We start from the raw sequence: 27,915 nt of genomic DNA on the forward strand, positions 1-27,915 counted from the left end.
TCTGCTACGCTGCGCGCACCTAACAGTTGCCTTTTGTTTTGTTCGTAGTTTATCAATTCGAGTCGAGATACTTTTGTGTTTCACCTACCTAGCACGCCCGACCGATTCTTTCCATGCACTGATCTGTGGCAGATCACCTGGCGGACCGAACGAGCCTGCAGAACCGCCCAGAAAGAAGCTCCTCTCCGCTGGGACTGGGATGTGCGCAAAGCATTTAAATTGTGAACACTTCCGTATGATAGCGATTCCTCGGATGTGGATGACCGCTCCGTTCCCGTGCCACCAAGTCGAGGAGTAAACCTGCCAGGGAGCACCTAGTGGAATTCATTTCGGAGGCGACATGCTCGCGTACACCCACGTAAGTCCAATGCGCATGCAGCTCGGCGAGTGTGTGCGTGTATCTGTTGCGGGAGGGGTAGGGGTATTGACATGGGCATGCCGATACTGATATTGTGTTTATAATCTCGAAAGCACTCTAAATTGCTCCGAGGGAGGGGTGCTGCTAGTTAGGTTATACTACCCATGACTATATTTTATACCACACCCAGTCATTATACTCACACAGCATAGGTAATTCTCATATTGTAGTTGTGAAAAGCAGCGCATTTGCCCTGAAATCAGGAGGCATCATTAGCTAATCCTCGTATCCTTGCACGCCCTGGAACCTTTAAGCCAAGTAGGAAGTGTTTTCCATACTAAACCTATTATTGGCTTATGGTAATAGCAAACTGTTATGCTGTTTTGACCAGCCGAAGATCTGGAAATAGCCCCCTTCCACTTCCACTCCACGCCGAAACCGACAATTTGCCACCAACCGACACCGACCCGCCCACAATTGCTGCCTAACACAATTAATCTTTTTATTGCCCTTTTATCACATACGATTCGTTAATTAATTGCCGAATTAGCATGGCAGTAGACGCTAAATCGAGTGGGCAAACAATTAGAAACCAGTTGGATACCGGAGACCCTCCCGACTCCCAGAGCCGCAGGCCCAGCAACTTATGCGTACAGGGTGTGCCTCACTTACCCTAATTACGGCAATTGGAGGACGAGCCAGGCCAAGCCCTCGTCGGTCTAATTCGATTTGCAAACAAACGCGTCTGGTGTAGCAAATATTTGCATATGTACGTCCAACGTGCGACACGGCGCTTTTCCCATTTCCCCACTCGATTCGCTTTAACGCGCCCTTTGATTGTCGTTGTTGTTGCAGGGCACATGGCTCCTGCTCCTGCTGCTCCTTGTTGCAGGCGCATGCTCGCGGCCAGAAACAGCACACACACCGGATCCGGCTGCACTAGGCGAGGAGTCTTCTCCACATGCACACGCACATCCACAGGCTCACCATCATCACCATGCCCATCCCCATGCGCCGCTGGAGGAAGATGAGCAGGGAACAGCCATACCTGCTCCCATCCTAACAGCCGATCATGTGGGCATTGGGGAAACCACGACGGCATCAAGTTTGGCCGAGACGCAAAGCATATCCGATCCGGGATCTGTGACAGACACAACATCAACAAGCACATACCACTCCACCTCGACCACGTCCACTACTTCGCCTGCACCCCTTCCGCCGGCTGCTCCCGAACAGCCCGAGTATCTGAAGCACTGTTTCTATGCAGAGGAGCAGCTGTGTGGCCACACTTTTGACGGACGAGCCGAAACCTCCGAGGGCCAGGGCTCGACAGTCGCGCAGTCGGAAGCCCAAAACCGAGGAGGACAGTGCCAGTGCAGGGAGCACCCGGCGCGGCCCAACTCCTGGTACTGCTGCAACATATCGCAGCTGACGATGATCTCAAGCTGCAGCAACATATCCAAGTGGACCAACCTGCACGTGCGCAACATGACTGTGGAGGACATGGACCTCTCCAACCCAATATTCCGATCCCTGCAGTCGCTTGCCGTGACGGACGGCAATATCACTCGACTGGTGAACGCCTTTCCGCGGCTCTCGGCCCTTAAGTGCCTGAACATATCAAACAACAACATCTCGGAGATTCACTCGAGGGCGGTGAAGGACGTGCCCCATCTGGAGTTCTTCGGCATGTCGAACAACAATCTCTCGCTGGTGCCTCACCGAAACCAGAATAAGAACATTACGCTGGATATCAGGTGAGTAAGGCTACATGTTTAGAAAAGGAAGAGGCCTAACCAAACGAATCTTTTCAGTGGCAACATGCGCATGCTGTGCACCCCGCTAAACGAGATCATATACACCGAATCCATTAATTTCCTGAACCCAAAGCACTCCTACTGCCAGTATAACGCCACGCACACCTGGTTTCAGTCCACGGACAAGGTGTCCGTGGAGCAGCTGGAGAACAGGAAGCGGTGTGTGACGAATTGTCCGGTTATTCCAAACTACGGCAGCTGCAATTGTACGCTGGAGAATATTATGATTATACAGGACAACCAGTCAAAGCCCCAGTGCCACGTAGACTGTTCCAATCTCGGCCTGGTGGAGCTACCCCAAAGACTGCCGGACAACACATTTATGCTCAATATCACAAACAACAAGATAACCAGCCTGGGCGATTACTTCCATACCAATCCTACCTACCACAATATCAACCGTCTCTTGGCCGATAACAACCAGATATCCTCCATCTATGAATTCGAGGGTACCAAGTTCATCGAAACCTTTCAGCGCATCTACATGCGGAACAATTCGCTGAGCAGGGTGAGTGGCTCTGACCTACTAATGTACCAATCCCTAAAACAAAGTGTCTCTTTCTACCACGATATAGATTCCGGAGTACTTTCTTAAGAATGCCCTGATGGACTCTGGCCTAGGCCGTCGTATCTACCTGGCAGGCAACAAGCTGCAGTGCGACTGCATCTCGGCAAAGACGCTGCAAAATTGGCTGAAGGAGCGTAGCTCCGACATACCCGACTATATGGAGATACGTTGTCGCAACATTCCCCAAAGAGTCATCGAACTGCAGGAGGCCAAGCTGTGCCAGTCCCCACCAGACTGGACCGACTACATATACTATTTAATAGCCGCCGAGGTCCTGCTGCTGCTCGCCCTTATTACCAAGGTGTCCTACGACTATTGGGTCTTCAAGACGTCTGGCTATCTGCCCTGGCCGGCCAGTAAAATGCCCAAGTTGCCCTGCGATTGGCTGTGCGAATCGTAGAGTCAGAGTGGAGAGTAAGATGGTCAGGTGGTCAAACAGACGGCCATACCGTGACACAATCACATGACAGAGCGTATTCTCATATGCGTCCTACCTTTATATGTATCCGACTGTATCTGCGGAACCGTGTGCCTTCTACATTCATATATATGTGAACAATTTTTGTGGTGTGTAGCCTTAAGAACAGTGTGCTTGCACTTGACGATTTGTAGTGGGTGCGGTGCATCTGGAAGCATAAAACGGAGGTGTAACGTTGATCAGCACCATTACTTAGGGTCGTGAGCTTAGTCAGTCTACTTACATGTGGCAATAAATTAATAGAGAAACTCGTGTTCGGAGTTCATTTTACGAATGATATTTATTGTTGTGGTTTGTTGTGATTTAAATAGAATAATTATTATTAAGAAAAAAATACGCACTTCCAACTCTTCCGATGCAGCTGCAATCTGAATTGAGCTCTGCATCTCCCTTCTCCCAGTGGGGCGAGGGTTTTGGTTTGGTTTTAGATCGCCATTAGATCGTTATTAGATCGTGATCGCGATGCTAAATACCTGTGTAGGCGAGTGAGTGTGAATGTGTGTGTTGTGTAGTGGAGTGTGATTCGGTGTATTGTGTCTTTTGGGAATATAAGTGGGGTCACGATGCCTTCGATTTGGCCACGTGCCCTGTTTTAACTTTTTACTTAAATATGTTGACTTGTTATTATTAGGGGACTCTTTAACACTGCCTTTCGCATAGGTTGATATTTATTATCATCGTATTTCATCGTATTCATCATCGTAGGCATGTATATATGTTCTTTTAAATGTGTATTCGTTGCGTGGTTTTGCATGTAAATATATATGTTATACATTTTCGTCGAATGGCGCTAAATAAACAATACAAATCTTCTAACTTAGGTAAATATCTGTCTTTGTGTATATATGCCATGTATGTAAATGTCTTGAGCGCGCACCTAAGTTAAGTTACATAAGTGTTTTGGCGCTTAGTCTGGATGTCAAGTCTATTGCACATGGGTCGGGGGGCATCTAAACTGGGACTACCTATAAAGGATACGGCTCACTGTTGTGCTTGTGGCCACAAGGTCAGCATCCGCATCAGCAGTTGCCTGGAGAAGGTGTATTTGAGCTATTGGAGGATATACATGTAATAAAACTATGAATTTATACATACATATGTGATTAGCGAATAGCAGATGCAGATGCAGATACATATACTCTAAAGTGTTCATTGCAACCTGTTCGTGTGGCATGGTGTTAGATCTTATGCTACGGCGCTCGTCCTATGTGTGAAGTTCCCTCCGCTCCCGAATGAATCGGGATCGGTGTGGCGAACTTAGCAGACCTCATTTAGACTTCGAAAATTGAACAATTTAAGGAATGCATGTTTGTGTTTAATCGATATAAAACGTGGCAGAGGTGCAACAAATGTCTCTCAAGTCGTGTGTTACAAGTTTATTTAAAAGTAAATTAGCCTATAATACTGAAGTCTAATACTGGCCGGGCAGCAAAGTTAACAAATCTATGTGTATGCACGAGTGTGCTCTTTCCTCGAAAAAACAATGCAATGCAGTCAAGAGCGTACTCGATCGTGTGGGGGTGAAAGCCCGTTTCTGGGCAAAGCCCATGTGTAAACTAACCGTGGACGTGGCCTTGGGGTCTCTGGATCCTGGGCCTGGGCCTGGCTGGCCAGCCACTAGCCACCGTTCGATGTAGCGTGTAGCGTTGAATGCATATAGCTAAGGACATATGTGTTACCCATTTGATAGGTGCAGCATGTAAACAAGAGAACCGTCGGTAGTCCGATGGGCACCAGCACTCTCCGCCTATCCTGTCGGGAATAACGAGCTGAGGGCTCCACTACGCAGTGGCTGGAGGGAGTGCTGTTTGTGGCTTCTCTTGGGGAAGGGGGATAAAATTAGCTAGTCATCTTTCTAACAAAAATAAGTACAATATCTTTAGCTTTCGCCATCGTATTTCATATTGTATCTTGATGCTACATATATAGAACTATCAGTCTCACGTCCCATACCAAGGTAATAATAAAAATCTATGACATATTATTTAAGTACATACGTAGATCTGTACATGTGCAGAATGGTTAATCTTCAATCTTCAAACGGCCTGTGCTCCTACGACTGTGTGTTGTGTGGCGTTTTGCTTTGCTATGCCGGTGTATGGTGTATGGTGTATGGGTTGCTTCTAAGTGTTGTATGTTGTGTTGTGGCCAGGTCCTGGCCTCTGGGTCCCACATCCTGGTTTTCAGATTTTAGACTTTGGACTGTGGTTCAGGGGCGGGGGGTGCTGCTGGACCTTAACACATAGTCCACATTTATGGATGTAGGGATGCAGGGATACAGGGATACTGGGATTTATGGTTGTGTCGTGGCATTGTGCTGGGGATTACGGTGCTGGTTTCTTGGAGAACTTATTGTTCTCCAGCGCCAAACGCCTGCCCATCTCCTGCTCTCGAACTATGTATATGACCTATAACTTCGTCGAAACAACAACAAAAACACAACATGCAACAAGTACATCAATGTAAGCGAATACATACATAAATACATTCATCTGGGCATTTTTACTCTGGTGCATGGGTTGTACGGTTGCCCGTTTTTGTTTTTTGCTTTTTGTTTTTTATATGGGGGTGCACAAGTTACTTATACGTCTTTTGATTTGTGATTCGATTCGATACTGTATGCTTTCGTTTAGTTTTGCTTCCGATCATTTGCCCTGCGTTCTCACAGACAACACATAAAGTACATCGGATGCGTATGCTGAAAGCTCGATGCTGGATTTGTGCAAACACACATTTGTGTACGACAATTAGATGATAGTAAATACAAGTACGCTGTGAGTTAGTCCGTGCTCATCCTAACAAACGAAAAGGTGTTTGCCATTCATATTCAATCCTAACTATCGTCTCGTTCCGTTCTCATTTGTTAATGCCTTCAACGTTTCTCTATCGGAATTGGATTTGGATTTGGATTCGGAATCGCAGTCCCCACATATTATGGGTAAGGGTGCTGATTGGGCCTCGACTAATCTGGTGCGCAATTTCAGATATAAAAATTTCAACTGCTCCGATTAAATGTCAATTTTAGCTTCGTTCCACGCCAATTTCCAGTTGTGTTAAAGTATCTCGGTCTCGTACAGCTGTTTAGTGGTCGTTGTGGCTGTCTGGTGTTGGGAGTTCAAATTCGAGTTGGAGTTGGAGTGTGCAGCAGCAGCGCTCGCACCAGCCGCCCCTGCAGCTCCAGCACCACCACCACCGCCGATCGCACCGCTCGTAGCATCACTGGCCACCACGCCGCCATTGGTAGCCGCAGCAGCAGCCGCCGCTGCCGCCGCAGCTGCGGCTCCACTAGTCTCGCAGGCTAGACTCAATGCGGCTATCTTCTGCTGGATGTTCGTCTCACTGCCCAGCTTCCGGAGTGTGTTGCTGCCACTGGCGATGTCCTGCGCGGAGGAGGAGGAGGAGCATGCTACATCCACCGAGGGCAGCTTGCTCATCTGCTGCAACCGCTGGTACTGCTCTTGGAGCATCTTTTGCTTCTTGAGCAGCTCCTGGTGGCGCATCTCGAGGGCCACCTGGCGCTGCACATGATCGTTGCCGGACTCGTTGCCGCTCGAGTTGTCCCCGCTTGAGGTGTCGCCGCTAACAACGGCCGTAGTCTCACCCACTGTGCCCTTGTTTCCTGCGGCATTGCTATTGGTATTGGCATTGGCATTGGCGCTGGCATTTGAATTGGAATTGGGAATCAAATTGACTGTGGCTGCGGCAGCCAGGTTTGGTGGCACGTTCGGGCTGGTTGGACTGGCCAGTGGACTGCGTGAGCTGGTGCGTGGCGGCGGAGGTGGCGGGATGCGCTTGTGGCCCACCTTGGTGATCAATTCAGAGTTTCGCTCGGGCACGGGTGGCTTGTTGCTGCTGCCGCCGTTGGTCAGGCTGGTCGAGGACGAGGTCTCGCTGGCCCGCGGGCCAGTCGGTGGCGGCCCAGGCAGTTCGCCATCCGACTCACTGGGATAGGAGTGCAGGCGTCGCAGGCTGCCCATGTTGGTGTGCACCATCAGCTGAGCCTGCGACTGTGACTGCTGGTGGGTGAGCACTCCTCGCTGGGCTTGAGCTTGGGCCGAAACAGTTCCCGAGGCGACAGCGATGACCATGCTGCCGGTGGTCGCTTGCTGCACATTGACGCTCGCCTCCGTGTAGAGACGGGCCTGCGATATTTGCGTGGTGACGGTGCTTTGTACTGCGGCCTGGGCGCTTTCGTCGGATGCCGAATCTTCAGGGCGAATCTGTGGAGGGAGACTTGGACCCCTTGAGTTCGTCTGGGGATGGGGGACGCGCTTGGCGAGCACACTTACCTCGTATAGTTGCTGGTGCTGCTGTTGTTGCTGCTGCTGCTGCTGTTGCTGCTGTTGCTGCTGTTGTTGGGCGATGGGCTTGGAGAATGTCTTGAGCTCATCTAGCAGAGCATCGAGTGCGTTTTCGGGTGCGAGTCCCCCGCTGAGAGCGAACGACCCCATCCTGGGTGTTGGGATTGGCTACAAGAACACACAATTAGACGGTAAAACACTGGCACTAATGCAGCTCCCGGGAGGCGAAGGCGAGGTATAGTACATAATATATATAGATATATATATATATAAAATTTATATATATATAGAAAGTAGTCACATTTATACATTCGGCAATTAGTAGGTACTCAAATGGGACATGTATATTCTCGCAAAATATCTGAATACTCATACAAATCCGATACAATACGCAAATAACCCAGCAATATACATATGTATCTACAAGTGTAGCCAAACCAAAAAGGTCGCCAAGGCGTTGAAATATACATAGGTGCAGTTGGTTGCAGTAGGTTCGGATCATGCAGTGAATAAAGCCGGCGTCTCGCAAAACTTTACTGAACAATCAATCAAAGAAATGGGAACACATATGGAAGCGTATAGTACTAGAACATGATCGGTTGCCGGATAGAGTGTGTCGGTACATCGAGCTAATGCATATTCACAAGCAGGCAGGCAACAAGCAAAGGTAAGCGTTCTACAATGGTGGACAGTGGATTATGCTGTACGGATGAAGGTGTGCGATGGTTTATCGTTTATCCAAGGCACAAATATGTGGTATGCGGCATAATAAACCAATAACTTCAAAGGCGACGCGGCGAATGAAACGGGGTGGATGCGGATGCGGATGCAGATGCAGATGTGATTGACAGATGATGTTCTTGTATTCTCTAAGCTCTAAGTGGAAATGAATTGCACCCCGTGGGGATGTAGTATTCATGGATTGCACGGAAGTCTTCACCGAGTACAAAGTGCAAAGTGTCGGGGGCTAAGTGTCTAGTATATGCCAGAGTGTCTCTACTGATCCTTCTTCTGCTGACCGCTTACTCAACAGTAGATCCCAGCTCTGGGTGCGGTTAGTTTGGTGGCTCTGATTGCTTAGTTGGTACTGGTACTTATACTTCTAACTTTAGTTCTGATCATGATTCTTGGGAAAGAGGGGGGTAGAACGCTCTTGGAGGAGCTACGCGTGTGATTGATGAGGGGCTGATAGGTCGATGGATTGGTAGATTGTTGAAACTTCAAAGACAACAATCGATGAGTGAGAACAGTGACTGACAGTGATGACTGTTTGCATACTTGATTGACTGCAATACAATTGGCCGTTTGATTGTCTGGTTAAGATTAATTGCTTGGTACTAAGATGGGTTATGGCTGGGAGAGCGGGACCTCGGAATGTTCGGTATGAGGGACTTGGAGGTTCGGGGAAGTGGCTGTTCTGTACGTACATAAACGGGTACACAGACTTATACATACACATATTCTCTAAATCGTATAATGGTATATTGGTATATACACACACATGATCGCAACTACAAAATATCAATTAAAAGTTAAACAGATTTGGGTACGATTAGCTGAGTTGGGTGAGTTTCTCTTCTTCAGCGGGGAGTGTCCGTACGATTGGAATTAATGGAAACACATTGTGAACAGATTATGGGAGTAATGAGCCAGCTCCAAAGAGCCCTACTTAGGCTTTATCTCGGCACCTTCGTTCTTGTCTTAGGTGCCACTCAAAACACTCCACTTCCGGCTGCGTGTGATTGGCTCGACTCTTGCAGACCCTTGTTTCCACGGGCATTCTTCGATGAGTCTCGGACAACATGATCGCTAATTGCACGACTGAGGAGAACGCTTCAGCCGGAACTGGAGATCCAGACAATCAAGTTAAATGCGAGCTCGCCGAGGGGGTGGGCAGGGGTGTTGTGTACACATTTGGGGAGAGACAAAGACAAAACAACATGTACAACAAGGAACGAACATCAACAGAAGACTTGCAAAGCAGCGAACACTGAAAACAAAACTCCTCGTACGTATATGAAACTATGGACATGGGAACGGATTCTGGTGATGGGTGGGTGTGGATGTGGGTGTACCTATTTCAAGGCGTTTTTATAGTCGGAAAAGGTGGGGAAAAGAGTCCATGTTGCACTGAGTCGAAGGAAAGTGGGTGTTGGCCCCATTTGAAAACACGGAAAGAACTTTGTTTTACAATCGGAAATCAAGTAGGAAGTTTGGATTCTGTTTATTCTACTGTGCGCCTTTGATGTCTTGATCTTGCGGATCTTGATCCTTGATTTTGAGAAGGCAACATCTGAATCTAGGGACGCGGCTGTTTGAAGAACATATATATATCCTGTACTGGATCGGAAAATGGAAAGTGGGTGGGAGACTGGGGCTTCCAATGGTAATCACACACAAACAGTCATTCAAATTGGGCTTTTCATTGTACATACATATGTACACAGGATACACAGGAACATGGGCATGTAGCTATGTTGGGTAGTTTGGTTGGTTGGTTAGAGGAGTGTTCTTCTGGTGGCTTATGGACAGCTTTGATGATTGATTTGATATGGGTTTCGAGTTTAGTACGAGTATTAGTTTAGTTTGAAGTTTATAGCAGTAGTAAATAGTATACAAAATATAAACTAGTATGTTTAATGCAGAGCAAATTATGTTTAGCAAAAAGAAAATTGAATTATTCTTATGATTTCATCTTTTTCAAAAAGGTATTTTGCTTTTTGGTTTTTTTTTTTAATTATGTTTGGATTTTGGTTGAATTTTTTTTAGGTTTGATTGTTTGTTTTTTAGTTTGGTTTTTTTTTTCGTAAATGTTCTTTTATATTTGAATTTTCAGTCATTACTCAGTAATTGCCTCTTTGAAGTTTGAACTCCATCGCCAGTTAAACTATGTGGGTTGTAGTTGTTGTTGTAAACGTTATTCAAAAAATGTTTGAGAAAAGGCAAAAAGAGAAAACGAAGGTAAACCTCATTTTATAAGACGTTAGCTTTGCTTTATAAATTAACTTGTTGTGTTCTGTTTGATTAATTGGATTTAGACGTTCTCAGCATGGATGATGGTTGCAACTGTATACTTGGTACTTAAACAAAATGTTTTATGTATCTGTATCTGTAGTTGTAGTTCTTGTATTCGATTGCTAGTTGGTTATGTGCTCAAATATCTAAGGCCCAACAGGGCAAGCTCAGAACAATTAGCTTTATGGTTGAGGGGCAAGGGGCAGTAGCAGGGGCTGGGCGCAAGGGGTCTAGGGCTAAAGGGTCTAGGGTCAAGGGTTAAAGGGGCACGGAACGGAACGCGGGTCAAAGGTCGTCGCGATGCCATTCAATTCGAATTGACTGGACTGGATCGAATTTCGATGCTGCTACACTCGCCGAAGGAATTTGTTGAATGGTTTTGAATAATTTGTGTGAAATGAACGATGAACCAAAACACTAGTTATGTAACAACAGCCAATTGCAACTTATTCATAAGATAAACGCACAAAATATAAACCGAAGACTACAAACGAATAAATGTAAGGTAATCAAAATTATGTCGGTATTCAAATTTTGCACAGTACCCAATTCAAATGGAAAATCACCGCCTCAACTCGAAGTGAAGTGAAGAGTCTGATGTGGGATATGCTTCAATCGACTCTGCTTCCACATATGTACATACATTCATGTATCCATAAATGTGCTTATCCCGCTAAATTCGACACATTCGAGGACAGACAGACGGACGGCCGGACGGACTCATTGGGGAAAACGAGGTTTCGAAGCACCTACATATGTATATGAAAATGTTCGTTAAGAAGTATCGCAGGATCGCAGACTCGGGTGAAAGCTACGAGTTTCGAGAGAAGATCAGATCTGATCTGGTGAGGTGGATTCGAAATAAAAGCATAGCAAACTCGATATACGGTAGGACGAAAGCAACTAATCTCTGCGATAGAAATAGTGGAAACAATACTTTTATACATATGTATATATAGTCATGACACGTTATGGAGCAGTAGTATAATATGTATATAAGTATATGAAAATCGAGGTGTGGTCAGGCCTCATAACGCTTTCTTCGATTTGGTTTTGAACTAGCTCTGTGTAACTGTCGCAACACCACGTTCTCCACGTTTTCTCTCCAGGCACTTCGGATGCTTCGCACTCACCTTGTCGGCCGCCGAGATGTCCGCGGATCGTGGTGGCTCCTCACTAATAGTCGGCTCGTTCGGTGGCAGCCGTTGCTCCTGCACGCTGGCCAAGCTGTCAATGCAAAACAAAAGGACAATGAGCTCCTCGTTTCGGACACGGAGGGCAAGATGATGGGCGAAGGACAAACCGTTTGAGCGTCACCAGTGTGCCGGTCAGCTTCTTGCAGCGACGTAGCGCCGACTCCAAGCGGTCGGGCTCTTCTTTGAGGAACTTTTCTTCTCGCACCACTTTCTCCATCTCGTTGGACAGGATGCAGCGCAAGCCATTCGACAGGGATGGGAACTTTAGCTTCAGCTCGGCGACGGTTTTGCTACAAAGGAACTCGTTTATTGTCCGATCATGGGTTATATTGGACCACCCACCTTGCCCGGCTCAGCACCAGGGCCATGTCTTCCACGGCCGTCATGTTGACGCGTGTTCGCCGGTTAATGACCTCGCCGCGCAGGTTCTCAACGGACCCCTCCAGGTCGCTGAGGTCTTTCTCCAGGCGGATTACTTCCTGCTTGTAGAGCTCCTCCTCGCGCGAAATGCGTGTGGCGTCCTGGTCGCCCTGGTTATCCCAGAAGCTGCCGCTGCTCGCCAGCAGAGTAGCGCGAATCCGCATGAAGGTTCCCTTGATGTCTTCGCGCACGGCTACAGCCTGGGCCTGCGAGAGGCGCCTCAGGGTGCGCACCTCCATGCGCAGGTCCTTGGCCTTCTTCTGCAGGCCGCGCAGATGGTTGTACACCTCGGGAGCCAGGGCAATGTCCGCCCGGTAGTTGGGATGAGCGGTCTGGGCTAGCACGATCGGCTTGGGGGGCGGAGGAGGCTTTAGTCGGTCACGCTCTGTGGAGGAAGGGTAGATGGTCAGCAGAGCACTCGGCGAATTGGGGAACTTGTTAATGGACAAATGTGGCTGATGCAGGCGTGCCGTGTTCTTACCTTGCGACGAGGTGCGTGGAAGAGTGGACGACTTGATTGCCGGCTTGGTTGGCTTCGTTTCGGCTGTAAAGACCACGCCCATTTCGAAGGCAGTGAGTGGCAGTGGTGAGAAAGGGAAACGGATGGCTTGCATTGTGTCTAGGAAGCGTTTCCCCACACCATTCAACCGCACTCAGAATAAAATTCGCTCTAACTTTACATTTTTTAAATTTTCATTCTAATATTCTCGTATACTCGTACATGGGATTATCTCAGTTTTATATTGATTTTTATTCTGAGTGCAAGGCTGTACATATAAATAAATTACCGGCATGTAGGGGATTGTGAGACTTTGGTATTCCCTGTATGTCATCGCTAAATGACACGGACTTCTCAAAGGACACCGATTTTTCTGCAAGACAAGGACAAGACAATATGTGACGGCTTTTCAAAGGCTGCAAAGGATTGGGCCTCCGGTACCGGCGACACTTACGGCACGAGTTTTTGCCCAGCTTGGGAGCTTTCTCCCGAATGTACAGCTCATCCCCGGAGCCGTTGGCTGCGCGGCGTGCGGAAGAGAGAACAAATTAGACATGTAGTTAGAGGGGAGAGACCGGGTGCAAGGAGTCCGGAAGATGAGCGAGGTCTGTAGACCTACAAAGCGGTGCTACAAGCCAAGAGAGTGCCGTGGACAACATTTAGGGATTGCAGGGACTCATATTCGTACCTTGCATCTGCGACGGCACGACCAGATAGTTTGGGTCCAGAGTGGGCACGGCCAGCGGGGCAATCTGGGGGTTCTGGTTAACGAGGGCCTTCTGCACTAGTCCCGTCAGGTTGGCCAGCTGCCTTTCCATGTGCTCCACGCGAATCCGATGCAAGTCTTCGGGCCTGCAAGTGCGTAAGCAAAAAGTCACCAAATCAGCACAAAACTCAAAAACTTGTCTCCAGGTGTTGCGTGCTTGGCAAGCAGCGATCATTGGGCCACACATCCGCTGGCACCACATCGCTCCAATTGCGCAGCCAAGCCTAGGCATCCGACATCAGAGCATAGGCACCGGAATTGGATTTGGAATCCAAGTCGAAGTCGAAACGCGGGTCGCAGCACTTAGCGCATGGGAGCGTGAACCAAAACAGCAAGAATGCAGCTGCATGACTACATAAGCTGCTATTCGACTTCTTTATACCCTAACCTGCGCTGCGCTATGCTGTCAGGCCGCTCAGCTGGTCCAATATACCCTCCGTCTCGTTTGGCCGTCGGAGGCAGCAAAAAGTAAGTCCGTGCTAGCACGCAATGCCGGTGCCAATCCGCTTTCGCAGTCGACGAGTTGGAGCTGCGCAAGAACCACCAAGAGCTGCCCGCAAAGACATGACTACATGCAGTGGTATGTACGATGCAATTCCATTCGATTGGGAAACCCAGTGGCCCCGGACTCATGACCAATCCGAACAGTGACCAGCACACCAGCGCGGTTCGCTCGCTGCCTAGCTAACTTCCAGGTGGACGAGCTGCTGCTGCTGAAGAAGTCCGTGATGAGTATGGAGTCGCTGGATAAGAACGATAGTCTCACGCCGACTACTGAATGCCCACACATGGCGCCGGATGGATCGCCGCTGCCAGAGCGAATGGCCTTGATGGCCGCAGATCGGTAAGCCTGCTTTCCATTAGCTCACAACATGAAGCTGTACTAGATGATTGCAGGGGTGAGCACGACACAACTGGCTCCCATGGTTCCTGGCACTCCCATCCACACGCGCCGACTTCCTGGACCGAGGAGAAGCCCTCAAAGTTGCAGACCCTCTTCCAGATCAGCATTACGGCCCTGGCCTTTCTCTCCTTCGGCGGCTATCTACTCTGCCTAATCGTGCAGGCCATCAAGAGCAAGGGCACCACCTACTTCCACCCGGTGGCCACGGCCACCACCAGCTCATCCACAGGCAATGTGAAACGCATCAAGATATACCGCCGCAGCAAGCGCAGCTCCGTGCGCCACGATAGCGATCTGCCGACTCTGCTGCAGCAGGACTACGCCTCCTACATGAAATCTTTGCGAGATCGCGGCTGGGGCATGCTTACCTAGTGGGATCGTAGATCTGGTTACCGCGATGCGTGAGGCGGTTGGGTCCCGGTCCCACCTTGATGCCGTACAGTGCGTACTGATCCTCTGTCATGGTTCCATCGCTGTAAATGGCACAAATTAGTTAAGATGCTACTGCTACTACAACAACATCTATTCCTACTCCCCCCCTCGCACCTCTGCTCCTCGTCGATAATGGGCGCCACCACGGCGCCTCTCGTTCCGTACTGGCTGTAGTACGGCTCCTCGTAGTTTCCGCGGCTGCTGCGCTCCGGGGAACTGGTATATCCATCTGCAAATACAGCCTGGTCGTTTAGAACTGGGACATCTAATGGTGGGAGGATCGTAGCTATGTGCGTGCTTGGTAGCCTATAGTTTGTGGTTCAATTTAGGTATAACGAAACGCAATAAAGGAACGCAAACGAGCAATTCAAAATGAAGCGAATGAAATGCATGATTGGGGCCGCATAAATAAATGCTTCCGATTGGATGTGTGGATAGTGCACAGTCAGTGTGCATTTAAGATTCGTTTTGGATTTGGATTTGAATTTCAAGCGCAAGCCAATGGATAATCAGATGCAATCGCTATAATGTGATGTAATGTGATATGTAATGTGAAATGCGAAATGTCACCGCTTACATTGCACACACACTTTGGTTAAATGGAAGCGATCGTACAATGCTAGCTATAAGTGGGTAGAAAGGCAAATTCTCGTGTACCTGGAATGCTGTATAACTGATCCGGGGTGTAGGGGAACAGGGGTTCCATGCTACCCCTTGGATTAAGCGATCTGAGTGGTTTCACAGGCGCTCCTTTTTCGGTTCGTTGGTTCAGATACATAGGTTTGGTTTGGTTCGGTTCGGTTTGGTTTGATTGGTGTTCGAGTTTGAGTGTGTTAATGGTTATGGATGGATTGAACATGAATCATATTTAGACTGGGCTTTCACTGCAGAATGCGCATGACAGAGAACTGAACTGAACGGAACTGAACCGAAACGAATCCCGCATAATACTAAAGTCCCGGGAAGAAGGGAAGCGGTGGGCAGGAGGGGGGTCAGGTCACCTAAGGAGGAGGACGAGGAGGATCGGTAAAATCAAAACAAGAGTGCACTACTCGGAGCGAATCAAAGGAATACGGAATCAATTAGTCGGCAGGCTCGACTGTTCTACGCACCCATCGACACCTTGTTCCGTTCTGAAGAGTACATGCCTCGCGGCAGTGTCTGCGATGAGCCCACGTAGTAGGGCGCCGGTTGTTTGCCAATCTGAAAGATGGATGGATAAACGGTGTTGGATTAGTTTAATGATTGGATCGCCGGAGGCCAGTGGCAGGGGCACGAGTACTTTGATTAACACTGCCAATTGGCCTTCGTTCAAGAAGTGAAATGAAATGTCCAATATGGTTTCTCCGCTCTTTAATAGCTATAATGTTTTGCAACGCATCCCAAATTATTGCGGACAAACACGTACGCGCTGGCACACTGAGAGAAATGCGAGCGCAGTAGTTGCCTAGAAAATGATAAATATGCTGTGATGAGAGTCAAATCAATAGTTGAAAACTAATTAAAGCCATTGTAAGACATCCTCTCATGGCTTCGTTTCGAAAGATACATCTAATCTTCTACGCATTTGTTTTTTGTGGCCAACAGCAATGCTTTGCAAAGTGAGTGCTTTTGATTGGGACTCAATCGCGGCCGTGGCAAGATGAATACCAGTTAATTGGCATATGTACCATAATCCACACACCACTCCTCTACCCGAACCTGCCAACTTCGCTGACAAATCGGCTGAATTCGCGGAATTCAACGCGTTTTCCTATTTTCGTCTAGCACTGATTGGCAGAATTGGCGATCATTGGGTCAAGGAGGTGGATCTGCTCCACGGTCAGCTCTGGGCGCACGATGTGTTCGTATGCAAGGTGCATTGGATTATCAAGCCCTGGAGTGCAGCAAGTGCAAGTGGTTGGCTCATTCACCGCCACGGCACACTGCAGGCCAACTCAGCCCACAAACCTCAACCAGTTTCAGATTCAGTTTCGATTTCAATACAACCATTTACAATTTGTTACAACCGAGCGAGACTGACGGCCAGCTGAGCAGAGCTCGGCGGCAAAGCTGCTGTTTTTGTTACGGCAGCGGCTGGGATTTTGGCGCAACTCAACCTGGCTGTGGCGCATGCGTGGATGATTAGTGAAGTGCGAGACATCGCGGCAATCGGACGTTACAGACGCGCGGAAGATTAAATCTTCAAGACCCGGTCCCAGGCCCAGACCCAGACCCAGACCGAGACTAGGATCACAGCCAGAATCAATTGGAGTGACAGTAACCCAATAAACGAAATGACGCAGCGACTTCCTCTAGCGCTGCTCGGTGTGGTGCTCCTGAATGCGACCGCTTCCTTCGCCTGGAAGCCCATCGCAGTTGGCGGCGGCGGCACTGCCGCCTACAGCCTCAAGCAATCGCATCCAGGGGCGGCGAGTAGCAGCCATGAAATATCCACCAGCTTCTCGCAGTTCGGCGGCGACAAGGAAGCCACCGAGGTCGAGGACGAGCTCTTGCTGGGTCGCGCTGCCATTGTCAACGGCGTCGATTCCAGTGCAGCGGTGTCCCATCCAATAAGCTTTGCTGACCACTTGGAGGACCAGTACGAGTCGTACAGCATCGAGGACGAGGCGCCCAAGGAGCCGCTGGCCTTCCCGCGGTCTCCAGTGTACGGTTCCGATCGCTGCAGCGTCAAGAAGTTCGCCTTCAACCAGGACGGCGAAGTGGAGTACGGCAATCCGATGCCGGAACTGGACCAGTTTACTATCTGCTTTTGGATGCGATTCACCAACCACAGCGGCGACCACGTCCTCTTGACCTACGAGGGTAAGTGAGTGGGCTTGGGTGGGTTGTGGGTAGTGGGCAGTGGTGGGGATCAGCCTCTCACCGTGACTTGCTTCAGCGGCACGCGAGACAACGGCTGCACAATGGTCACTGGGCGAATGCTATTGCATAAGCGCACAACGGGAGACGGGTGACGGACGTCGATCTTTTGATGGGCCACCGCTCCAGCGAGAGACCTTCGCTGTGGGCAATGAAATTTTATTTGTGAATTTGTGGGCCACGCTCCGGCAATCGCACCTGGCTGCGACTGAGTGGCTGAGTGGCTGCGAAAGTGAAAGGAAGCCCACTTCCTGATGCAAGTCGGCAGCACCCAGTTTGATGGTCAGTTATGATGCTGGTGAAGATTATGACGATGGTGCTGCTGATGTGGGACGAGAAGTGCTGCTGCTGCTGCTGCTGCATAATGCCGCCCTCAAGATTCGCTTTGTTTTCAAACGTCTTGAATATGTTGGATATTTTCAACTGCCCCAGGTCGTCGATGCCACCGCTGCTCTTGGCGTCGCTGCTGTTGTTGTTGATGTTGTTGTCTGCGTTGTTGTCGCTGCGGTCGCATTACATAAGCGATAATTTACCTGTTTCCAGTTGGATGTCGTCGGCATTGTTGGTGTCGCACTCTCAGCTGTGGGTAGCAGCTTAAGCCAATGCTGAAGCTAACGCTTAAACCGAAGCTGAAGCTCAAGCGGCGGGCCTTAGCATTTGACATAATTCCAGAGCGCCAACTCAAGTAGTGGTGATCAGCAGCCAAGCTTCCGGATAGGAAGTGCTTTACTCACAGCCGGTGGTGATTTGGTGATTCATATTTAAATGTATGCATATCACATGTTGCCAGCGTAACAGGATTTGCCGCATGCCGGTTGTATAACCAACCGCCTCGCTCACCACTTGGGCGGGTTTCCTGATCGCATCTAATCACCGCTGGGGGGAGTCCTCGAGGCTCGTAAGATGACTAGTTGGCTAGCGAAACGTTCTTGCCATCGAGCAGTAGTTGGTAGTAGTTGGGAATGCTGCTCCACTCAGTTTCGCAATCTGAGCGACCGTTACCATTATTGGCATGAAAGCGAGTCTCAAAGCCCATCTGATCCACTTATGCCTCCACATCCACATTCACACTTGCAGCTGGAAAGGAACCACGCGAGGTGCAAATCTGGGTCGCAAATGCGCAGAATTCCAGTTTCCTTTCGATGGCCATAAAAGGTCAGCAAATGTACAGGTGAGTCGAAACGCAACCATCCATCAATCCGGCGTCAATCTATCCAATCTTTATCGTTTTTCTGCTCAAGATTGAACTACCCGCTGAAAATGCGCCAGTGGCATCACATGTGCAGCTCGTGGAATGGCAAGACGGGCGAGTGGCAGGCTTGGCTGAAGGCAGAACGCATTGGGCGTGGTTTCCACAACTCGGTTAGTCTGACTCCATTTGACTCCGATTACGCATATTGCAAAATGCCTTGTTCGCGTTTTCACTTTCGGCGTGCGAATGTCAGCTGCTATAATCTCAAATCTCCATCTCCACTTTATTGCTCCAGTTGGTGGGACATAAAATCCCAGCGAACGGCAAGCTGCGTTCCGGCGGCAGTTCGGTCACCGGCGAGGTGAGCCACGGCCTCCACTTCGAGATGACGCTCATCCAGGTCTATCGGGTGGCGCTCAGTGCAGGCAAGGCACATCGCGACCACAAGCACCATCATGTCCACCACTTTGATCACGAGGGCCAGGAGGTCTCCAGCACCACTCGTGCCCCACCCTCGGTAAGTTCGCAACCAGTGCCCACGGAGACAATTTAATACGCCAGGCCTCCATCCAGATTAATCGCCCTCAACCCATGCACACGTTGCTTGCCAGTGGCCAGATCCCGACTCGGGTGCGCATCAACTTGGCCAATCCGCCGCCGACTGCAAGTGGTGCTCCCGCTCCTGGCGCGGCCGGTGCTCCTAACAATCCCGCCCAGCAGGCAATCACCATCAATACAAATTTTGTGAACGGACAGATAAACGCGGGATCGCGACTGGTGGCCCAGCAACTTCTGGGTCTCTCGCCGCCGAGCGGATTGCAACATGGTGGCGGTGGGAAACGTTTCCAAATGCTAAGTAACTCGGCCAACGTGCAGTTTATCGACGAAACGGAGACCCATATCCAGTTCAAGAGGGAAACCGACGCCACAAAGAAGGTGCAGAAGCGCGGACTGGTGCTGCTGGACGATGGATCTGTGGTGGACGACGGTGTCGGGTCCGGAACGGATGACAGCTTGATTTACAACGGTCTCGCCGACTTTGGCGGACAGCAATTTAAGCAGGATCTGACGCTCAAGATGAGCCTGGAGGAGGAGATCAGCACGCACGACCGAGAGCCCGCCGAGGAGGAGGTAAGGGCCGTTATGGCCATCTGTAGCAGCTGCCACACGGAGCCTTTCCAGGGAGCCATCGTGTTTTCGTGGAAGGATGTGCGCGAGCACATGAACAACGCCCTCAAGGGCCTCAGCGTGGGTCCATGTGGTAACTTCTAGTTGTGCCCAAAGTACGGATAACATTCTAGTGTCCTAGGACCCCAGCTTAAGCTTTCCCAGCCCCACCCCATTATTTCCATATCTTTTTTTTTCTATATATGTGCGAATAAGTATTCGATTGGTTGGGCATCTTGTGCTCCACTTGTCCATGTGGGAGTCAACGCTTTACTGTGGCCACCCATTTGGCCACCAAACAACCCTTGACTCGCTCATGGACACCAATCCATCCTGCTTCCCTAAGCCCTACATCCTCACCCTAGCAATAACGCGGTGATATTGAATAAAGGACTATTTAACTGATAACATCTATCAGCACTTACCTTTGATTTGTGGATATGCTGGTGCTTGTAGTCCGAGTCGAACTCCGGCTCGCTGAAGTAGCTCTGATCCTGATCCCAATTGGCCTGCGCCTGCGGCAGGGGTTGGGGTATTCCAGGACCGCCGGGCAGGATCTGGGGCGGGGCTGCCACCTCAGTGGACTCAAAGAGACGCAGCACGGAACGGTCCCTGATCTCGCGCAGATGCGAGCGCACGTCCTCCAGCTCGTAGAACATATCCTTGCTGGCATCGTGAATGTAAATCTTCACATTGGGCCCCTCCAGATATGACATGGTCAACTGGCGCGGAAACGAGCGTACGAACAGGGCGCGCACCGTATCAATCGAAGTGATCTCGTTGGGCAGCAGTGCGCGCTTCGTCTCCGAGCGGTACTGCAGAAAGACCAGGCCTAGCGGTCGTTCCAGAGTTTTCGAGGGCGTGCGTACCACGGGGAGCGAGGAGCGCTGCTTGCCGCCCCTCCGGAATCCGGTGCTGGCCGTTTCCACCTCCGACATGATGCCGGGATCGTCGTCGAACAGCGGTCCCTGGTTGACAGGCGCATATCCACGCATCGGTTGGTTCTTCTTGTTCTTCTGCGCGCGCGTACTCATCTAAGAAAAGACCAAAATCAGAAACTGATGGCAGAAGCAGGTTGAGATGGAGCTCACCTCCAGATCCATGGCCCGCTGTTGCTGGGGCGCCATCTGATGGGCGTGTGGATGCTGCGAGCCGTACACCAGCATATCGCCGCCGAGCGTGTGTCGACGCGGATCGTCGCGTCGCATGGCTCGTCGTCTTTCGTCGCCACCTGGGAAAACACATAGACACTGAGGATGGGGCTACAGGTCCGTGGACGTCTGTTGGTCCTTAACATACCCTGTTCATTTGACGGAACCCGTCCAGACTTTGCCTCATTCTGCCAGTCTTCTTCTGAAAGAGAGTGAGCAGGAGTTAGGCTGTGTCCCGGATTCATCTCGCTTCCTTCCGCTCTATGGATTCCGATTACTTACCGCCTTCTCGACCCTTGCGCTTCTTCTTCGACGAGGAACTGCTGCTGCCACCGACGCTCTGGTTGGAGGAGGCGCTCTTATCTTTACTCTTCCAACGGATCAACATCCTGCAGCCGTTTGAGATGTGCGGAGCTCAGTGGCTATGTTGCAGCTGCAGAAAATGAGAGACAACGGGGCGTATGGGTAACGTGAAAATGTCATGCTTTTCTTGGACTTTGTTTACGTTTGGTACCGGCAACAACACGCTAAACCGCACACACACAACATGCAACTTTGGTGTAGATAAACCATGTATCCTCGCACATTCTTTAACAGGGTGTGGTGGAATGGAGTGGAGCCTCGCAGTGCTAGTGCCAGTGCTCAATGCAAAAAGTATGCAACGGAGTGCGCAAACTCTGCTCTGCGGCACGGAATGGAGCAAGAAAGCAGGACAGAGCCGAAGGCGTGACTGGAGCTGGATCTGGAACTGCAGGCGGATCTGGATCGGGACCCCAGAGATGCGGCTGGCAGAACAGCCAATAATATTGAATGAATACTACTGTTCATCGCAGTTGCCATTTAGATGCCATTTGCTGAGATAACACGCCTCACTTTCGAATTTGTATTACATATGTAAACGTTTTTGAAGTTGGAAGGCGCCTTAAACAAGGCATGTCAAGTTATTTTGGCTGCATGTACTCATTTTGCCTGTTGTTCTCGAGCAAGAAATCTGAGGAAGGGGCAGCAAAAGGAAACGCACGCAGAGATGTGTACACACGAAACATGGTATACTTTTCAGTGCAGCACTTCACGGGTTTTTGTGTGCCTGTGCCAGTGCCACTGCCTGGGAATATGTACATGTACACAGCCACCCACTTTCACTGCCCATCGGCATTATTGCGGGCCACTAAAGGAATTTTTGATTAGTTTTAGGTGCGGTGCCCCAGGCCCGTTTTTTCCCAGCCGCCTTTAATTGTATCAGTTGCGTCCAGTTTCCAGGGCACGAGTGCACATTAAACACGGTGGAGGGGAGCTCGTGGCTGTTGACTTTTCCACATACGTCAGCGGTCAGTTGGCTGGATTCCGTTGGGTTTTCATGGGGGATCACGTCCTGGCTGTACCTTGTATACCTATGCACCTTTGGTGGTGTGTGGGCGGTTCACCGGCGATGTTTCTGGCATTTTCTCGAACCGCACTTGCCTTGCCGATTCAGGAAGGTTTCACAATTAATTGGTCTAGGTGCTCATAGCTCGAGGAGCTCACCGATTTAGCCGTGTCCTTAGGATCTAGATTCAATTCAATTCGCTCCGCTTTGCACTCGTCACTACACAGCTTTCTGGAGTCAGGAGTCAGGACACGGCACTCGTCCACCGACGCAGCATAACGCCAGAAGAGCAGAAATATTTCTGGTATATCTACACCGGAAAGCGTTTCCGCCCTAGCCGAACGAGGACTGCGTGGTTGCACGGACGCACGGCGCATGCGTTACCAATCGAGTGTTCCCGGACCAGCGAAGTCCCCTGGCATCCAGCCGTCAGGTGTCCTGGCATCCCTGCATTCCGACGCTGCTCTGTTGTGTGTGCTTAACTGCTGTCGGGGCAATCGGGTAACTTGCTCGGCGGTTGAGCGCATGTGGCTATCGAATGGCTCCAATCGATAACTGGGCGGAAGACCTTTAAAAACAGGTGACGCAACACATACTTGTCCTGCGCCGGCTTGTTTATCCGGGCGCAGCCAGGATCCCGGCGGATGTCTGGACCCGCAGCCTCACCCTGGTGGAGTTTCCCGGCCAGTGGCCTCACTGTGAGCAGCGCCAGTTTGAATCGGACATGCGGGTCATCAGGGACTTCATCACTGCGAAGGAGGAGCAACTACTGATGCTTACTTGCCGTACGAGTTGAGCCACTGGGATAACGTGGGTGGGTGGGTGAGACAATATAGTATTGGATTCCTGACTTCATACAACTTGCAGGCAATCCACGAATACCGCGAAGTTGAACGCCGAAAGTGGACTCCCCAAAACCGGGCCACGCTGGTTCGCCTCTTGTGAGCTTCCTTCGGTGGTCAGGTCATGCCCTTCGTGCCCATCGTGGACTTGGCTGACTCTGGCGCGATCAAGCCGCACGCGGACAGCACTCGAGTGAGTTTGGCCAAAGAAGAAGATGCTACTCGATTCCATTTTCATTTACGATTGTATTCGACAGTTTTGCCTGCTCAGCGACTGAAGCGGATGACCAAGGATCCCATGACTTTGCCAGCTACTCTGCGGATCTGCTCCTGCCGCGACGGTCGATCTACATCATGAGTGCCCTAGCGCGGTACGAGTTCACTCACGAAATCCTGGCCAGAGATCAGAGAGATGGTGGAAAGGAGGCGACGCGTCTCCGTCATTTCTCAAAACGAACCTTGATTGTAGCATACGTAAAGTATCATTTCCTCACAGCTAGTGTACGTGTTCATATATACAATGAAAATTTATTCCGGTTTGGTGATCAGCTAATGTTATACAGACGGCGGACTGCGACGGATTACACGACGTGATTCAGCCATGTAATATATGATACACTAAATCAAATGTACATATACATAGTATATCTTAAGCTAACTACTTGTACTTTATAAATATTGGGCTCACCTTTCTCACTCGCTTGAAATTTTCTACTCCCTCTTATAATCTTTTGAAATTTGTGTTTTTTGCTCAACAATGTATATGGGTTGATGCTTTTCTACTTTCATTTGTACGTTGTCGTCTCGTTTCATTTAAAGCTTAAAATATGAGAATGACAGAGACAGGGAGATTAATGGGCAACTGAGTGAGATGGAGAGAAGGTGCTTGGGAAAGGAGAAGGATAAAAAAATCTACCGGACAAGGACTAGTCGCGGATTCAAGGATAACTGGGAAACAGTGATGTGTTGTCGCTAAACCTACGTTCATATTTGCACTTCTAGCCACTGCTAGTTAAAGTCTATGCCGTGCTTCCGGCTCGGGGAATGATATTATGGCCATAGGGACTCGGTTCTGGCGGGTCATCGGTCATCAGTCATCTAGCTCATCCCAGCTTTCGGCGTCGCGGCAGCTGCAGCGGCAAGGCAACGACGGAAGCAGACGAGGTCGGATTCGCTGCCATCACCGGAAGGGCCAGAGCCACTGGAGCTGCGAGTCCGCCGCCCACGTACTGCAGATGCTGCACCACCGAGAGCTGTGGCTGCTGCTGCTTGAGCAGCTTAGCGGCAGCGTGTGCCTCCGCCGCAGCCACCACGACGGGGTGTACTGGCTCGGTGCCGACTCCTCCGTTGGCATGTGGACCGGTGCTTTCGCATTCGTCTTCGTCTGAGATCAGTGATATGCTGAGGTCGCTGGACAGTTTTAGGGAGATGGGCGTGGGCGGCGAGGGAGCCACCAAGGGCGCCACTTTGGCGCGCAATGCCGGCGACAGTTTCTGCAGCTGCTCCGGCATCAGGTCGTGCGTGTATTCCGGCACTCCACTAAAGGCCAGGCCTTCGCGTAGTTTGCTCAGCGAGAGTTCGTAAATACGGTTGGCGATGACCGTGTGAACAGTCGTCTCGTCCGGCAGCCTGGCTGTGATGCCTCCGCCCACGTCCACCTCCAGAAAACAGCCCGTTTCATTGCCGCCCTCTCCGCCTTCGGCGGTGGCGAATCCATTGGTGGCCGCCGTGGACGCTCGACACGGCTTGGGGTTGCCTGACACTCGCGTCAGGCAATTGGCAGTGGTGGAGGTGCGCGGCACCAACGAAACAGTTACCTCTTCGATGGTCTCCGACTGTGTGAGCGGTGCGAGCGGTGGCGGTGAGCGCATGGAGAGCTGGGAGCGCACTCTTGCCGTGCTACTGGGTTCCTGCTCGCTGTGCTCGTCGTCGCTGGTTATCAGGATGCTGTCGGTCACGGGGTATGAGTGGGTGGCAACTCTGCGCGGCGCCTGCCTTCTGCCCACTCTAGGTGCTCGGTGCCCTGGGGCAGGTATCAGGAGGCGATTGTGGCCAGCTGCAGCGGACTGTCCGGCCGATGGGGTCTCATCGTCGTCCGACAGCAAGTCGATAGTCACGTCGGCCTGCAAAGTGGCGGCCACATGGCGCCGCTGCAGATGGGATAGCTGCCGGTCAGTCTTGGAGGCGAGGGCCGCTTGGGCGCGCATCCGGGCCATGCAGATCCGCTGGTGCTCAAGCAGGCGTTCCATCCAACGACAGCGGCGCCGCTTGAGACGACGGTTGTCGAACAGCCGGGGCGATATGTAGAATGGTTCGGAATGTCTCTGGTTCATGTCTGCAGGCGGCAGGAGAAGAGTTAGTCCGTGACGCCTGGTCGGCCACTGGTGGGCACCTACTTACCGAGTGTGTGGACTCGTCTTCTAGCGGTGGCGGTGCCTGCCACGGATTGTCAAGGGTCATGGGCACGGGCCCGTGGGGCTCCTCCTCCTCTTGCTGTTCCACTGGCGGCGAGTACAGTTAGATCCGCTGCTGCAACTTGCATAATTGCGTGGCGGGCGCAGGGCGATTTCCTTGGAAGGAGCGGAGGCGCGGAACTAGGCGCTGCGCCTCCCGCCGCTGGACATGCCGAAATGCGAGCGGGGCCGAGATGGGTGTTTTTTCGCGCGACAGCTGCTCAATTTGTGCTTTTGTTGTACTTTAGAGTTCTGTTTATAAAACTGCATCGATAAGCGACCACACATCGATAACGCTTCTCTCGATAGTCCGCGCTGCGTGCAACCGTGCACGTCGACTGGCCACACAGTATTCGTCGGTGGTTATCGATAATGCATTCGTCACTTGGGCGCGCGATTCAAAATCAGCTAGAGAAAATAATGAAGCTTGTATGCAAATGACAGAAGGATTCAAGTGCTTAGGATAACCAGCTCATCCAGCGACTTGGACACCAGGTAGCCCCGATAAAATCCCTATTAAGTAAAACACTCTTATCTCAAAGGAAAGTACTCAAGCTAATTTTGGCACCACCCACAATTCTGAGAAGCACTCAATCGGCGCCGGCGCTTTGTTTTCAGAAGCTTTCACTCACATCTGGGGCAGCTTTCACTCCAAATCCGCACGAGGACCGGAACAATAGGGAGGACACCGACTCCAACCGGAGTCAGTTGGCAGATCGTCGCCTCCGGATGCGGATGTAGATGCAGCAACCGCCCTTGGGCTTTTCATGACTTCGATTAACTTTCGCAGATTTAGGATGCCTAGAAATTAACCACAAAAATCGTGAAGCTCCAAAACTTCAGTTCAAATTACTACAGGATTGAGAGGATCATTAGGCCTTACAAGCGGAGTCTTGCGATCAGAAGTGGAGCACTAGTTTTGGATGGAATATTTCAAAATGAAAATAACTGATAGAAGACATTTAGTATAAAAATCAAGAAATTATTTAGTTAATAAGTAGCCGTTTGCCCTTTCACCCATTTCGCTAAAGACATGCAAAAAGATACCAATCTGGACTACAACAATAGACCGCGTTGGCAAACAGAGTAGTCATTTTAAATCAAAAGGTTGCGTTAATGTCGTCAGCCCCCTAATACCATACTCGATACCTCACAACTTGATCTACAGTCTTGGACTTATTTTTCCAAATATTCATATACCTATGTATACATATAGCTTAAGATCAAAGTTATGTTGACTAGCTGTATGAACAAATCGGCGGATCGGATTGTACATTGTCTGTCACTCATTTACATCTGGCTTTAAGCTTTAAGAGTGCAACAGCCATGAGTCGGTCCGCTGGGGAGCGGGGCGGGCAAGATCCGATTTCAGTAATTCACGCGAATGGCTCATTTCCCCAGCTCGCGGAGCAGCCAGGAGCCAAGGAGCAAAGGCGCAGGAGCTGGAGACGGAGACGGGTGTGCCCTTGGCGAAGGAGACCGGTTTGCTGGGGGATAAAGGGAGAAGGGCGGCGAGAGACAATAGACAATAGACAGGAACCACAACAAAAATTATAGACTCGGTCTTGACTTGGCTCGACTCGACTGTAGCCGGTGCTTTGCGTTTGGCTGGCAGCACAGGACCTCCGAAGTCCTGGCTGCGCCAGCTGCAGCTCCTTTGACTGTTTGTGTTGTGTTTCTGGATTGCACTTTGGCCGTTTAAGGCCGCGGAGTGCGGAGCAGGAGCAGGAGCAGGAGCAGGAGCACCCACATCTTGGCGCACACACGCACCCTTAAGCGACTCCCCCTGGTGGCTTTGAATCCGACATCCTACATCCGACATCCAACATCCGACCCCACTCCGTGGCCCATCCGTGTCTGCTTGCAATCGTTTCCTGGCTGGGACGACCAGCCTGGCCCGCCTGTGCATTAAAATGAATTCCTTGCGAAGAGTTGGATGAGCAAGAGGCCAGGGGCAAGGGGCATCGAGTCGATTTGAATGAATGCACGTCCTCGCTGCTCATCCCGGTGCTCATCGTCCTGATGGCGGAAAATGGGGTTCCCGCTTCGCGTCTTCAAGTGTTTGCCTTCCTCAGGTGTTGAGTTGAGTTGCGTCGAGTCGAGTCAAGTTGGCATTGTCTTTTTGTTT

The 27,915-nt window shown here is 50.5% G+C and overlaps 6 protein-coding genes across 15 annotated transcripts; 4 read left to right on the top strand and 2 right to left on the bottom strand.

Annotated features, from left to right (window-relative positions):
- On the top strand, positions 1-3,498 carry LOC6616014 (protein halfway). The gene is made up of 4 exons (XM_032725878.1): positions 1-358; positions 1,214-2,115; positions 2,173-2,683; positions 2,751-3,498. Exons 1-4 carry the CDS (start codon positions 341-343, stop codon positions 3,141-3,143), a joined length of 1,824 nt encoding a protein of 607 aa, XP_032581769.1. The 5' UTR covers positions 1-340; the 3' UTR covers positions 3,144-3,498.
- Positions 3,483-23,348, bottom strand: LOC6616015 (coiled-coil domain-containing protein CG32809). 9 transcript variants are annotated; one of them, XM_032725867.1, is made up of 18 exons: positions 22,651-23,348; positions 21,409-21,559; positions 21,275-21,328; positions 21,067-21,206; positions 20,401-21,009; positions 15,867-15,957; positions 15,412-15,504; positions 14,869-14,983; positions 14,691-14,795; positions 13,341-13,504; positions 13,107-13,172; positions 12,942-13,025; positions 12,635-12,697; positions 12,076-12,538; positions 11,841-12,023; positions 11,671-11,764; positions 7,511-7,690; positions 3,483-7,441 (listed from the first exon to the last, which is right to left on the bottom strand). In XM_032725867.1, the coding sequence occupies exons 2-18, from the start codon at positions 21,512-21,514 to the stop codon at positions 6,275-6,277; spliced, it is 3,777 nt and encodes a 1,258-aa protein (XP_032581758.1). In that variant the 5' UTR covers positions 21,515-21,559; positions 22,651-23,348; the 3' UTR covers positions 3,483-6,274. The 9 variants fall into 9 exon arrangements, with proteins under 9 accessions (XP_032581758.1, XP_032581756.1, XP_032581757.1 ...); XM_032725865.1 differs by having other exon boundaries at positions 22,588-23,348; XM_032725866.1 differs by having other exon boundaries at positions 22,509-23,348.
- On the top strand, positions 13,872-14,706 carry LOC6616016. Its single transcript, XM_032725880.1, has 3 exons — positions 13,872-13,998; positions 14,067-14,262; positions 14,316-14,706. The coding sequence occupies exons 1-3, from the start codon at positions 13,908-13,910 to the stop codon at positions 14,692-14,694; spliced, it is 666 nt and encodes a 221-aa protein (XP_032581771.1). The 5' UTR covers positions 13,872-13,907; the 3' UTR covers positions 14,695-14,706.
- On the top strand, positions 16,870-20,383 carry LOC6616017. The gene is made up of 5 exons (XM_002040347.2): positions 16,870-17,559; positions 18,694-18,787; positions 18,858-18,978; positions 19,104-19,325; positions 19,382-20,383. The coding sequence occupies exons 1-5, from the start codon at positions 17,031-17,033 to the stop codon at positions 20,078-20,080; spliced, it is 1,665 nt and encodes a 554-aa protein (XP_002040383.1). The 5' UTR covers positions 16,870-17,030; the 3' UTR covers positions 20,081-20,383.
- On the top strand, positions 23,217-24,041 carry LOC6616018. The gene is made up of 3 exons (XM_002040348.2): positions 23,217-23,277; positions 23,347-23,527; positions 23,592-24,041. The coding sequence occupies exons 1-3, from the start codon at positions 23,217-23,219 to the stop codon at positions 23,926-23,928; spliced, it is 579 nt and encodes a 192-aa protein (XP_002040384.2). The 3' UTR covers positions 23,929-24,041.
- Positions 23,843-26,073, bottom strand: LOC6616019 (protein a6). Of its 2 annotated transcripts, none has more exons than XM_002040349.2 (2): positions 25,735-26,073; positions 23,843-25,669 (listed from the first exon to the last, which is right to left on the bottom strand). In XM_002040349.2, exon 2 carries the CDS (start codon positions 25,665-25,667, stop codon positions 24,438-24,440), a length of 1,230 nt encoding a protein of 409 aa, XP_002040385.1. In that variant the 5' UTR covers positions 25,668-25,669; positions 25,735-26,073; the 3' UTR covers positions 23,843-24,437. The 2 variants fall into 2 exon arrangements, with proteins under 2 accessions (XP_002040385.1, XP_032581770.1); XM_032725879.1 differs by having other exon boundaries at positions 25,731-26,073.
- Positions 26,074-27,915: the final 1,842 nt, after the last annotated feature.

Source organism: Drosophila sechellia, chromosome X, assembly GCF_004382195.2.
Source record: "Drosophila sechellia strain sech25 chromosome X, ASM438219v1, whole genome shotgun sequence".
Classification (NCBI taxonomy): domain Eukaryota; kingdom Metazoa; phylum Arthropoda; class Insecta; order Diptera; family Drosophilidae; genus Drosophila; species Drosophila sechellia.

Bases quoted from the DNA above. Each gene is read 5' to 3' on its own strand.
- LOC6616014 (XM_032725878.1), top strand. The intron at 2,116-2,172 runs GTGAGTAAGGCT...GAATCTTTTCAG, and splicing joins AACATTACGCTGGATATCAG to TGGCAACATGCGCATGCTGT. The intron at 2,684-2,750 runs GTGAGTGGCTCT...ACCACGATATAG, and splicing joins GGAACAATTCGCTGAGCAGG to ATTCCGGAGTACTTTCTTAA.
- LOC6616016 (XM_032725880.1), top strand. From the start codon at position 13,908: ATGCCGGTGCCAATCCGCTTTCGCAGTCGACGAGTTGGAGCTGCGCAA. The intron at 13,999-14,066 runs GTATGTACGATG...CAATCCGAACAG, and splicing joins AGACATGACTACATGCAGTG to TGACCAGCACACCAGCGCGG. The intron at 14,263-14,315 runs GTAAGCCTGCTT...AGATGATTGCAG, and splicing joins GCCTTGATGGCCGCAGATCG to GGGTGAGCACGACACAACTG.
- LOC6616017 (XM_002040347.2), top strand. From the start codon at position 17,031: ATGACGCAGCGACTTCCTCTAGCGCTGCTCGGTGTGGTGCTCCTGAAT. The intron at 18,979-19,103 runs GTTAGTCTGACT...TTATTGCTCCAG, and splicing joins GGCGTGGTTTCCACAACTCG to TTGGTGGGACATAAAATCCC. The intron at 19,326-19,381 runs GTAAGTTCGCAA...GCCTCCATCCAG, and splicing joins CCACTCGTGCCCCACCCTCG to ATTAATCGCCCTCAACCCAT.
- LOC6616015 (XM_032725867.1), bottom strand. From the start codon at position 21,514: ATGTTGATCCGTTGGAAGAGTAAAGATAAGAGCGCCTCCTCCAACCAG. The intron at 15,505-15,866 runs GTGCGTAGAACA...GAACCGAAAAAG, and splicing joins ACGGAACAAGGTGTCGATGG to GAGCGCCTGTGAAACCACTC. The intron at 13,173-13,340 runs GTACGAATATGA...CACGCCGCGCAG, and splicing joins CGTGCCGTCGCAGATGCAAG to CCAACGGCTCCGGGGATGAG.
- LOC6616018 (XM_002040348.2), top strand. From the start codon at position 23,217: ATGCGGGTCATCAGGGACTTCATCACTGCGAAGGAGGAGCAACTACTG. The intron at 23,278-23,346 runs GTACGAGTTGAG...ATTCCTGACTTC, and splicing joins ACTACTGATGCTTACTTGCC to ATACAACTTGCAGGCAATCC. The intron at 23,528-23,591 runs GTGAGTTTGGCC...TGTATTCGACAG, and splicing joins CGCACGCGGACAGCACTCGA to TTTTGCCTGCTCAGCGACTG.
- LOC6616019 (XM_032725879.1), bottom strand. From the start codon at position 25,794: ATGACCCTTGACAATCCGTGGCAGGCACCGCCACCGCTAGAAGACGAG. The intron at 25,670-25,730 runs GTAGGTGCCCAC...TGCCGCCTGCAG, and splicing joins CGAGTCCACACACTCGGTAA to ACATGAACCAGAGACATTCC.